Consider the following 13,611-nt stretch of genomic DNA (forward strand, 5'->3'; position numbering starts at 1 on the left):
ACTAAAAACTATTTTAATGAACTGTATAAAAAATGTTTCAGAATATATTCTTTTCCCTCCAGCTCTGTCTTCTTGAATTAATGTTTGCCTGCAGCTCTCTATACTGTATTTTATGGGTTTGTTTGACAAAACAGCAAAAAATATAACTCCACATAATTTTCCTCTAACCTGTTACTGGTTTTCCACGTTGTTAATTGCATCTCTTGTCACAACAGGTCCTTGTTCCAACAGCTTTTATACGGTTTGGCTTATCACAGCTGGTTTGTCACAGGTGAGTGTGAGCATAGTTTTAAATTCACCATCATTGAACATGTGCAGAACCTCGGGTGACCAGCGTGTCTCTGTCTGTTCTGCTGATCTTGCAGATGAGGTGGAAGCGGAAGTAATAGAGTCAAAAGAGAGGAGCTGCGTGATGATCCAAACCCAGTACTACTTCAGTAACCTCAGCAACTCCTACAACATCCTCCAAGACTGCGGAAACTGTTCCAGGTCATGCATGTGTCCTTTCACGCAAATCATGTGAATAGACAGAGGCACGGTTGGCAAGCAGCCTGTAAACCTGCGTCGTTTTTAAATGAAATGGTCACATTATTGGCTAAATGAGCCTTGTAAGGCTGTCTCATAAATCTTGCTGATCCATTAGCAAATGAGTGCGAGATGCAAGCAAGCAGAGGGAGGCTGTTGACAAAGCTGTCTTTTTCACTGCAGGCTGATTCATGCCAAAAGGATAAACAACACCAACTTGCTGTTTGTGGTAGCAGAAAAGCTGCCATGCAGCTCCTGCGAGATAGAAGATCTTTCCCAGGACAAGGAGGAATGTATCCTTTCCACTTTTTACACACCAGCTGCTACAGACACAGTAACAAACCTGCCTCTCCTTCAACGCTGTTGGGTTTTTAATTCCTAGAATATTTTAAATGTTCCTTAATGGAGTAATAAATCAGTCAAGGAGGAAAATCCGTGTGAAGAAATGACGACCGCACGGTATCGAAAAGGACCTTCCACCTGCTTCGACAGCAACGCAGCTGTAAGAGTTTTAGATGTTATTAATTTCCGCAGCTATTGAGATTTATTCAGTCAGCTAGTTTTACCGCACTTGTTCAGGGACAACCAGACAATAACACATTTGGAAATCATAGAAAATTCCATTATTTTCAAGATCGTCACTTTCCTAAAATAATGGCACAAGTCATTTTTGCCAAAAGTGCTTTTGTAAAAAAAGAAATCACCACCTATCTTTCTTTCCAAAATATTGTAGGCAAAACAAAAATCACTTTTGGCAAAAAACTTATTTTAGGAAGGTAATGATATAGCGGTTCATATTATTACTTTGTAATTAAAACATACTGATGTAATAATTTGTCAACACTCTAGCATAAATTGGCTCAAGATAGTCTCCTGCTGTGAAAATGTTTTTATTGTCCTAAATGTGTATTAATCCGCACCTGAAAATAGTCCCCTAAAATGTGTCATAATGGAAGAGCAAATTCCAGAATATGAGCAATCATTAAAGCAACAACCTTATTTTATCATCAAAACCTGTTTTTAAAGGTTTCAGACAACCATAAAATCCTGTTATTATAGGCTCAGTTGACAACCTAAATGTAAAAAGATATGTAAGATGAAGTACATAACATGTAGTTGAGTATATTTTATTTTATGTTCTGTTGCGTGAATAAAGACCACCTACTTTTCTGGTTTAATCAGAGAGAGAATGTAAAAATATAATGACGTAACTGATGGGAATTGAGGTACAATCCATCAGGGATTAGATAATCCAGGAGGCGTGTACCTTGATAACAATCCTAACACACACAGGGCTGCTGATAAAGAGAAACATAAAATTTGATACCTTTGATTTGAGAACACTGGACCCAGGTATTCATGGAGTTTCAGCACCGAATAATTAAAATCAACACATTCATGAAATCCCCAATAAAACATTTACAACTGTCTATTTTAACAGTTCTAACACCAAATATACCTTAATAACCATTAATACACACAGAGAAAAAGCTTTGTTGCAGAAGCTAAAATTACAGGCTTCCTTATCGGAGTTACAGCCTTTCAACGGAAATGGAAAAAAAAAAAGAATGACGGTCCTCGATTGGCTGTCAAGTAGCATTGCAGCTAAATATTTCAGCTATACAAGCTGCATTTGTTTGCTAATATTTAGGATGCTCTCTGGAGAGAAATCTATGAATACTGAACCGCAAATAAACGAGGGATCCACTGTGTGTTATCAGGGGGAAAAAGATCAACATTAAATAATAAATAACCCCAATAAATTCAACAAAATGATTCCAAAGAATTTTGTTAGTGATTGATCAGTGTCAAGGAACTTTTGATTTATACGCTATCACTTCTTGTTTCCTTTGGGTAAAAATATGATTCAATCCATATTTCTTTTTCTCTCTTTAAAACTGGAAAGACAAAAAAACCTAAATGAGGAAGTTTATAGCATCTCGACGTCCTCTGATAAACAAGACGAGGACGGTAAGAGAAGCAAAAATGAATTTCCACGGCTCATTAAGAGAATTACAGCGAAGAATTTGATCTTGGAGTCGACAATGTTTATTTAAAGTTTTAGATCTTCTCCTGGGGTATCAATAATAGTGAAGTATTCTACTTGTTTTTATATTTTTCTGAAATAATTAGTCTGCAGGAATTTTTTCAAACTCTTCATTTTGATTTCAAACGGTTGTATACTCAGTCGTGTCATTAAACTGTTCCCTTTATAGGCAGAAATAGACTTAAAGCAGATTCTGACTTTACGTACATTTTTTCCCAAAACATTATTCAAGTAAATGTAATTGAGTAAATGTAACTGGTTACTACCCAATTCTGATTTTTAATAACCACATTGATTATAGTTTAGTTTAATATTCGTCAGTCTTTGTGGGAGATAAGGAAATCAACAATGGCTTGTTTTGCTAAAAGATCCTCACAGGTCACACTCATCACCTGTGAGTAAGACTTTTCAAATGTTGATGTAGATGTAAAACTAGCTGCAACTTTTATGTGTAGGTTTTGGTGCTCACTCAGCATTTCAGATATTTATTATTAAAAACCTGACTTAGTTGTTACTCTGCTTCCCTCTGAACACTTTCCAAAAATGTCAGCTTGACAGTAATTAACGGAAATGTTGATTAAATAGATTCAGATACAAATCTCAAACCCGCGAGGTTTGAGATTTGTATCTGAAGGTAATTTCTGAAGATTAGTCCAACTAATTTGGTCAAAATTGTCCCAAAATGAAAAGCGCTCACTCCAGGCTACAATCAGGAACTATTTTACATTTGCAGTCAGTATTTTGGAATTAATAAAAGATGTGCAAGTCTGATATCTTCTCTGTCGTTTTGCAGGAGAACACGTCAGACTGTGGAAGAGGTCACTCCTTCCGTCCGCCTCTCTACACCCTCCTGCTCATTCAGCTGCTGCTGCTTTATTCAGCTCTCAGCCCCCATCATCACTCTCTGTTACATTAACTTCATTCTCCTCATCCTCGCTCCCTTCCCTTAAAAAAAACCCTCCATCCCTCCCGACTCTTCGCCTCCATACCCGCGCCCTGATGTTGTTTTACTCATAGTTACTTGCGGGACCTCCTGTCGCGGTCAGTTGGAAGCCCAGAGTGCGGCGCCGTCCAGCTCGGACCCTGGACGTTTGTGTCCTCAGCCCGACCAGCCTACATCTCCAAGCCAAGCTGTCGGTGCAGGACCGTCAAAGCACCCCAGAAAAGAGAAAACAACCCCCTTGTTCTCCAAATGCCACCTTCATCTAGATAAGAGAGAGATCCTGATACAGACTGGAGATTTGGGGCTGACTGTCCGCCCTCCTCCTCCAATGACCGGACTTCTTCTTCTCCTTCATCTCAGAGTCTCACCATCTGCCTCTTGTAAGGCTGTGGACCCTCCAGCCAGCTATTCCACCACAGACGATAATAAGAAAAAAGAAAAAAAAACTAAACAAGTATTCAAAATGTCAAGTATTACCTGCTGAAGTGATGAGTATTCCAAACATGCCGTATGCTTAGGATTTAATTTGAAAAGAAAGTTAAGTGTTAACCTAAAATGCGCTATATCTACTTGCCAAAATGAGATATACTTTCACGTGGTCTTATTTTTGTAGCCAAAAACACAAAGAGGAAACCAGAATTAGATTTGCAGCAGCTGAATTCTGACTCATTTTGTGCAGCTCTAATTAGTAGATTATTGTTTTTTGTTTGTTTTTTAAAGAAACAAACGAGATCCACTGGGGAGCATTGTTGTAATTACACGATAGAATACCAAGCTTTTCTTGAAGTGTTTATTATAGTCTATCAGTGCTAGTGCTTTCTGGCTCGCAGGCCCCCAGGCTGTAAAATCTGAATCAGCGTTCAGGTTGCTGCTGGAACATTGTTGATGTCGTGTGGTATTACTCTCTCTTTTACGATCAATCGAACCATTCTGACCTCGGAAAAAAAGAAGAAGAAGAAAAAAAAAAACTCACCTCTTAAAGAAAAAGTACTTCACCAACGCTCCGAATCACAGTTGTCGTGTGTGTATGTGGTTTACTCGTGTCAAAATCAAAGCCTTTCTTTGGGACGGGCCAATCATGTCTAATTTTACCTTTGACTGACACTGTTTAATCTTTAAAACCATCCGCTGCTGGGGGATAGGGGCTTATTTTTATTTTCCATCTATAGCGCAGTAGGAGCCACTAAATATGGTGATCACGTACAGCAGTAGTCACAGTTTGTCCTTTCGCCATTGCAATGTATGGATTTTCTTTATAATAATAATTGTTTTCGTTCAGACTCCCGCGTTTAGGAGCTGTTTCATAGTGCCTTTATGCACTTTGTTTTGGCTGTATAAGAGTGAAGCTACTGTATAGTACCTTTATAAAGCGCCATGTTTGAGGCTTGGGACGCTGCAGGAGACTGAATCTGTCGGCTGATGCTGTAGAACTAGCTTTACACTGAGCCTCCGCGCTGACCGGCTCCGCTTAACGTCCTTCCCCCCCTCCAGAGCCTCCGGTCCGCCGTCACACGGGGATTACTATACAGTTCCTTTACAAAACCATGTATAGAGCTATGATACACTATTGATATACAGCGAGTTAACTGGCCATAGTGTGTTCGTAGGGCCACCTGACTGCTATCGTTCTGCCTGGTTTGTGTGTGTTTGTGGACGTGTGCGTATGTGCTTTTGTTTTAAAAGCCCTCGAAAGGATCTTCGGTTCTGTGAGCGGGTTTGGGGGCGGGAGGCGGGGGTAATATTTGAGCTAGAACAGCTGTTTCTTACTGTTTCTGTGTGGCAGCAGACAAAATCTAGTGTTGTGGTGGAGAAATAAACTAAAAGATCCACCTATTACTCCGGTCGTGAGTTTACATGAAGTCACAGAGCTTCGTATGCATATCAGATTTGGTATCGATGAATTTGAATCATTCTTATAGGGCTGGACAATAAATCAGTGACATAAGTCATAATAAACACGTGATCAGCATCAATAGATAATATATCTGATGGAATTTCACCGAACTCTGATCCATAACCGCACAGCATTCTGGGAATTTAAGCAGAAGATCACTTCTAGCTGCCACAATCTAAGAAAGATTTGTGGCATTTAGTAACTCACTCACTCTTTGGTTACCTAGCAGCAACTTGAGAACTTCCGGTTACCTAGCAACAACCTGTTGAGTAGCTTGCGCAGCAGCAGTTTAAGGTTTTGCCTCATAAATGCTCAGAACAAAAACAGTCACGCCACCAGTTTGGTAGTATTTCAGATATTTAAAACAAAAGATCTAATCAAACATTATTGATATCAATTGATATGAAACTCTTATATTGTGATGTGTTTTTTTCAGCCATATCATTCAGTCCTCATTCTTAGAATAATTACATATCACTTCTGTGATTTTGGATAAATAATAATTCAATTTTCTACAAATACACAATCTCAAATGTATTATTTGGCTAAATTTAATAGTTGGATAAACATCTTCTGCACATTTAACAACATTTTGGGGTTCAGTTGCTGCTTATGGTATTGGCATGCTGCAAAAACATCAAATCCTATCAAGTAACTTTGGTCTAGTTTCTAGTCCAAATATCTTGCTGAAAAATCACTTGTAAGCTAGTTTTGTCTTCAAGAGTACTGAGGCATTTGCTCTTGAACCAAGTCACAAATACTCGGTGGGATTTGGTGTTTTTGCAGTGTGCAACAATTATGAAGAGGGACTACCTCAAAATTACTCGACTTCAGTAGAAATCAACAACTGAGTGTCTTAGAAATTTGAAATAGATGGAAGTTCCAACAAGACAAAAATCTCAATCAGAACCAAATTTTCAATGGATAAAGCTGGCTAACAATAAGTTTCCAAAATGGCATTGCCATCAAAATGTGTGATCTATGCTTAAAACATGGGTCTGTGCCAGGAAACCAACAGTTTTTAATGAGCTCTACCAATCCTGCCAAGAGGAAAGGTCAAATATCCAACCAGGAATGGAAGGAACTAGAACTAGAAAATATCCAATGTAAACTAAAATGTTTTTAAAAAAAAAACTAAGTTTTCCAGCAAAAAAAAAGAGAAAATATTTATTAAATCCATGGGATATATACAGATAGTGTGCATGTAAACTTCTGACCAGAAGTGATAGGTGCCACTCTATTTAAATGTTGATGTTGAGGAGGTGAAGAATGTGCAGTTTTAGTGTTTTCTGTCTGAATGCAAAAGAGTTATCAAAGCCGTTTTAAATGCCTTAGTGTTACTCAGTGAGGAGCTTTGATTCCCCACTTAAACCCCGTTTCTCATGGATATCCTAACCGATTCTAAAATACTCCCTTCACAGACTTTTCTTAGTGTTATGCATTAAGGTGCACTGAGCTCTGATTTATTTATTATTTTTTACTTATTTTCTCTCCTAATGAATTGTTGATCGGTGCATGTTTGCATTAAAAATGCTTGAGCGCGGGTGGGAGATTTCCCGTTTTAAAAGCCTCTGACCTTGGATGTTCACACCCACTCAGATCTCACTGTGCAGCTCAGGTGAGAATGAGTCATGCAACAGTTTGAACCTTCACCACACACTCTGTACAGTCGTCGGTACTATTTGATGTGACAAATCACGCTGGCACAGTAACTGCAGCTCAGCTCCTAGTAAACCTGAGACAAAATAAAAAAGAGACTGTTAAAGGAGCTAAATTTAAAGCTAAAGAGTATTATTAATTGGACTCTTGGCGTCTTTTGATGCCTGATGCAGTTTTACTTTTCTGGCATTTGTTTGTCTCTGTCCTGTGCCATTAACTCTGTCTGTAATTCCCTATTTCCACTGTCTGTAAATGAACGCTAAACACGTGCCTGTGGAAATGTACCCCCTGATATTTCCCCTTTTCCAGGATCCGTACACTAAATATGAAAACCTACACTTTGTGCACCTGCACTGAGACGTTGTGCACACACACCTGTAAGCAGACGTGGTAATGACACTTATTTGTGCCCAGTTGGGAGACGCTGAACTGGTGGGCGGACGGAAGACAGGGACGTCAGTCCATAGGTGTTTTTTGCAGGGTTCCTACCGATCTCAAAACTTTCATATTTTTCCTGTTTGTAGTTTTTGCCACATTGAAGAACAAAACCTTTTCCTCAAATTACCCAAATCATCATCTGAATTTTGATTCATCGGTACAGTAAAAGGCATTTAAATGTTTGTTGGGGAATCTGGACTGAGATTATCAGTGTTTTAAAATCTATTTAAATTAAGAGTTGTTCGGTCAGGACTAGATCATCCTGTACTAAGTCCAGAGTCTTTAAAGCCGATTCTGATCTATAACGTCTTGATTTATCGCAGATGGGTGACATGAAGCCTACAAACCTGTAAAATGGTCAATTTTTATCTATGACTAACTGTGCCTTTATATGTTACTCAAAATTAAAAATCATGAGTCATAGTTAATAAATACAGTAACACTTTATTTGAAGGGGTATGCATAAGACTGACATAATACTGTCATAAACATGATATAACACCCGTTACGAATGAATGAATGATTATGACTGTTGTCATGAAGTGTCATTCAGTAATTAATAAGACTTTAAACGCAAAGTTGGACTTACAATGCAACTTTTAGTACAACTTTGCATTAAAGTGTCATTATTTACTGAATGGCACTTCATGATAAGTCATAACCATTAATTCCTTCATGTTCATAACAGATGTTATGTCATGTTTATGACATGTCACGTCTTATGCACACCCCTTCAAATAAAGTGTTACCACAAATACCCATGCTGAGATTGTGGCAAAAGAAAGATTTAATATGAAAAATAACCACTAAACACAATTTTCTCAGTAAATATGTAACTTTACAGGAACTAGTCACGTTAAGTTCTCACCAGATGACAACATGAATCCAAGTGAAACACACATACAAGCCTGCTAAAATGTGTTAAAGTGAATTTCATCCCCTCTACCAGTTTTATCTTTAGATGGACTTTCTCCATTCCTCTAGTCAAAGTTTTTCTCAACCCTTCACCATGATGTTACTTCCTCAAAACGTCACCTGTCGGTCCAGTGATTCTCCCAGAATTTGATAAACTTTTCCAAAAGCTACGCAGCAGAGTTAAGATGCATAGTTTTTCTTCAGCAGTGGAGTCTTGTGCAATGAGTGTAGTAGAGACAATAGGCTGTTTTGTGCATTCAGGGGTTTTTTTTCCTGTGAAATCACTCCACCTACTAATTCCAGGTATTTTGGAAGCTCTCTGTGGATCATCCTTATGTCCCCCTGATTATTATTTTATCTTTCTGCGATAATGATGTGGATTAAGGTGAAATAATTTTCTTTCTACCTTTTGATCGTGGATCCAGCGGTGCACTGGTACATTTAAAGATTTAGAAATGCAGATGAGATGTTTCTTGTGCAATAATGGTAATGTGAAGACTTTTTGATGGACCATGAATTAGGCTTAAACCAGAGAATATTCGTCGACACCATCAGGGCGCAGAATTGCTTTCTGAACAACAGTCATCAATACTTGTTCTCTGTGTCTTTATACATTTTTCACATAATTTCTAAATTCATTTGCGTTTGTTTTTTTGTATGTGTGGATTATTTGGATTCTTACTGACAATGTGGTGCAAACTTTGTCAACAACAGCTTTAGAAATACAGCTCTGGAAAAAAATGCACTGAACCTCATTAAAATCCTCCTGGTTATTTCACCAAATATTGATTTCTGAACTCTTTCCTGAGTTAAAACATTAGTATTGTTGTTCCTAAATTAATATTACCTTGTTTTCTTTGCGTTATTTGAGGTCTGAAAGCTCTGCATCTTTTTCATTATTTTGATCATTTCTCATTTTCTGCAAATAAAAACTAAAATTTTGCTTGGAATATCAGAAGGCATGCTGTCAGTAGTTCATAGAATAAAAGAACAATGTTCATTTTACTCAAACATGTACATATAAAGAGTAAAATCAGAGAAACTGATCATTTTCAGTGGTATCTTAATTTTTCCCAGAGCTGTCTATTTAGTCAGAAAATAGGTGAGATGTTTAGTAGCTTTACAGGAAAACAAAACTTTAAATTATGGAATAATTACTTCAATTTCTTATCATTGATTGGGAAAATTCTCAAATCAAATCCCATAATTTTGTGTCTTTTTTTTCAAGATTGCGTAGGAGCCCTGTTTCTGTGTGAGCTCAGGGAGTGGGTCTCCACTGAGCGTTTGACAGGCCCAGAACAGGCCCAAACGGACGAATCCTGCAGCTTCATCTTTGCGTGAATCCCGACTGGAAACACGCATCTGATTTCTCTGGTTTGACAGATTTCCTTTTGCCAAAAACAGAAAAATAACAACAACAAAAAAAAACAAAGAAAAACTATATCAAATTGGACCAGCTTGGGGATGAGAGGGAGGGATCAGCTTTAAGACATCAAGCAATGTTTTCATAAAGAGCGTCCCCCCCGCGACCCTCGCTGCCTCTGTGTTGGTGCGTCTCTGTGGGAAAGACGTGCGTATGTGATTCTGTAGTCTGTAGTCTGGTGCTATGTGACCATGTTTGACAAAGAGTGTGAAAAAACAGCAACATTTAGAGAAAAAAAAAAAAGAGTTAAATCAGTCAAAGTTAAAGTGATGTTTAAAAAATTATATATAGGAAAACAGCACTGTTGATAAGTTTGAGATCTGACGTCGAAATGGTTTTCTTCTCTTTTTTTTTGGTTCTGTTTTTGTTTTACTTATTGTACGTGTGTGTGAGCGTGAATGTTTGTGCGTGTGGAAGATTTAGCTCCTTCTCTTTTGGGCACTGGTCCATGTCGCTCCATTCTTTTGTACAGATGAAGCTTAAGAGAAAAAAACATAATGAAACAAAAAGAAGAAGAGGGCAAAATTTGTAAAATATTGTGTCTGTGACTCCTTGTAAAATATTTTCAAATTGTTTATTACAGAGAATCAGTTATTAAATAATGTTCATATTTTTCACTTCATCTAACTGTGTGGTGTGTTTATTTATCTGCGGGCAAAAAAATTGGGACAAAAATATGCAGTATCTGCAAATAGCTTTATGGATACAGACACATCTGACAATTAGAGAGAGAGTTGTTGATGACCTAATCATTTTATTCAGGTGAATTCAAGGAACTTTTAAAGTACATGTTTGCTGTCAAATCAACTACAGCGATAACATGGCCATTAAGTACTAAGTATTGGTACTTTTGGTAGTGTGGGCAGGTGTCAAATCCTGCAGGAAATTAAAATCAGCATCTGCATAAAGCTCGTCAGCAGACGAGAATGTTGTGCTCTGAAATGTCCAGGTATTTTCCTTACAGTGGGCCAATACCAGCAGAGGGCTTCCTAAATCGTCACAGAGGATCTTATTAAAAAAGAGGATCATTATAATGCTAGCTTTGGACAAAACCTTTGGGTCCTTCCTCCTCTTTTAATTTTGCCCGGGATCGAGCGGCGTTCTCCATGAGCGACCCGCAACCGCGTGCTGGTAAACGAAACAACAACAAAGCGTGATGACGTCACAGATCACAGAGTTTAATCTCATACAAAGCAATCGACAACAAAGCTGCAGAGGAACAGAGATATGCATTTTCTCATAAAAATAAGACACACAAGGGAAGACAAACGAACATAAAGACAGACAAAGGCGCCGACGTGCAGAAAAGATGAAAAACTCTCTCTATTTTAGCGCTACATGTAACTTTATACTGAGTAGGCGTTTCCCCATTTCAATATATGCAAAGTAGGCGTTCTGCTCTTCGACCAATCAGAGACCTGCTTCGGCCCCCCAAAGAAAGTTAGGACTCCCTGATTTACGGCAAAGATGTCTGGTTTTTGTCGGACCACTTCGTGCTCATCTCTGCCTGATACGGGGAGATTCCTGGCGCCAAAAAGTCTCCTGCTTTATCGGAATGCACATTTTATTGCTCCCTGTCAAAAGGGGGAGGAGGCAAAGGGCCCTGCTTCGGCCTGCTTCTTCAGCTGAATTCCCAAGTGTTCAACAGAAAACTGTTCCAAATAAGAGTATTGTATATAACTGTTACACATGTCGTAGATTAACTGTATCAAGCATTAAAAATAATCATTTTTCTTTAACAGTCCCCCTTTTGAGGTCTGAAAAACAGACCTCACTAAAATTGATTAAGCCTTCTAATACAGAGCCAAAAACTGTGTATTAAACTAAAAGAAAAACGAAAAAAAACCAAAAAATGAAAACCAAAAGAGTGACGTACCCTAATTATATCCAGTCCCCCTTTTTAAACAAAACCCAAGGGTAAGAAATACTTATCCTCCCAAAAATAAAATCATAAAACAAAATTATCACAATACAACCAAAACACAGGACAAACAAAAACCCAAAGTGTAAAACAAAAAAATAAAACAGGGACATACATAGAAACATTATTAAGAAATGCTCTGCAACTTAAAAGACAACATTCACCACACCAGTACAACCTGTCAAATGAGAAAGCCACAAAATTACAATCTGTTGCTCGTCTTTTTCTGTTTTTTTTTTTTTTTTTTTTTCTTAAAATGTCCATCGACAGTCTCTCAAAAAATATGAAGTCGTCGTCAAGAAATGTTCAAAAATGCGCGCAAAAAACGAAACGAAAGTCCTTTCCAGAGTTCTCAACGAACGAAAAACACGCAATAAAAATTTATGTCGATGATGATCCTCTTGTAGCCTGATCTCCTTCAACTGGAAACCTCAAGAAACGACCTGTCACAGGTCATTACACAGACATTTTGTGTTCAACATGAATTTCATTAGCATCAGAAACACAATTACCACATTCTTTAATATCATCTTCATTACAGTCAGCATAATCAAACGATGGTTTCACCTAAAAATACATTTGTTTTGTTATTTTCCATCCAGGGAACTTATTTTAATCCTTTTTATCAAAGAACGCAGACTTTGAAGGAGACCACATCCGCAGGGCACCAGGAAACCAGCTGCAAAACTATAATGACAAAACAGAGATCAGATTTATCCAAAGGCATCATTCATTTGTGTAATTCAACACAAACATCTTCAATTCACTGTGTGTTCGAGTGAATCCTCCAACGCTCGTGGCTCTATGGCTGTTATCTTCGAAATAAGTGTGAAGCCGCTTCTCCAAGCAGCCCCACCCCTCCTCGCATGACAACAGCTTGTGTTACAGAGTCCTATCTGGAGCTCTGAACTCCATGGCAGTCTATGTGCAAAAACCCATGAGCAACTCATCCCGTGAAGCCTTATCTCCTACTTTGTCCAGTTCTGCTCATTAATGGTGGATGTGATCCCTTCAATTTACGTTTCTATTATAATATACTATAGCTCCTAACCGATGGAAAACACCAAAACCCTGTAATCATTTGCTTCAAAAGACATGTTTCCAAAGTAACGTTTTACCAGAATATCAAACAAATGCAGATCTTTTCTTAAAGCAATGTTGTAAAAATAGGATCAAACAAAAACAAAACAAACACAAAAACCTAAAAATGTAGTTGTAAAGCTTACATTTACCGTCAAAAAATGAAAATCAATGTGAATTAAACTGTCCCGTTTAAATTACTTTTATAGAACAAACTAGATCTTACTGGTTATTTGTCTAAATCATTTTACATGTGTTCCTTAAACAAAATTCAAAAGAGTTAGACCTGGAGAAATTATAATGTAAATGTATGCCTTAACAAATCCAAACATTTTCAAAATATACCAATTTTTACCTCGGCTTTTACTCGTCGTCAAATTTAAAGTTTTATTCAAAATCGTTTTAAATGGATGTAAATCAAAAAATCAAAAAAATCAAAATCAAGCTTAGAAAAATCATTATAATCCCGCCTGTGTACTTTTACTGATTAGTGATAACTTTAATCAAGAACAGATTCTTCAAAACATTTCTTAATACATTCATGCTCCATTAAATCAATGCTCTGAAAATGGCTGACACAATAATATTTTCAATTTCTATAATTATTTTCCCAAGTTAATTAACCAAAATATGCTTCATTATCACTATAAATTTATCTATTTTCTCAAAATATGTTAGGCCATTATCAGAACATCTTTTAATGGGGAACAACTCAAATCCATTCAAAATAAGCACATATCAGACATCTTCTTCAAAAGTTTTGTTT

General features: G+C 37.5%; 1 protein-coding gene across 1 annotated transcript in view; it reads left to right on the top strand.

The window, feature by feature from the left end:
- Positions 1-10,466, top strand: part of cacna2d2a (calcium channel, voltage-dependent, alpha 2/delta subunit 2a) — a 223,473-nt gene extending 213,007 nt beyond the window's left edge. Inside the window, 5 exon segments of the mRNA XM_032550637.1 lie at positions 216-271; positions 366-489; positions 709-818; positions 945-1,027; positions 3,366-10,466. Of these exon segments, the coding sequence (XP_032406528.1) occupies positions 216-271; positions 366-489; positions 709-818; positions 945-1,027; positions 3,366-3,488 (496 nt within the window). The 3' untranslated portion in view covers positions 3,489-10,466.
- The last annotated feature ends 3,145 nt before the right edge of the window (positions 10,467-13,611 follow it).

This window comes from Xiphophorus hellerii, chromosome 20 (assembly GCF_003331165.1).
Source record: "Xiphophorus hellerii strain 12219 chromosome 20, Xiphophorus_hellerii-4.1, whole genome shotgun sequence".
Classification (NCBI taxonomy): domain Eukaryota; kingdom Metazoa; phylum Chordata; class Actinopteri; order Cyprinodontiformes; family Poeciliidae; genus Xiphophorus; species Xiphophorus hellerii.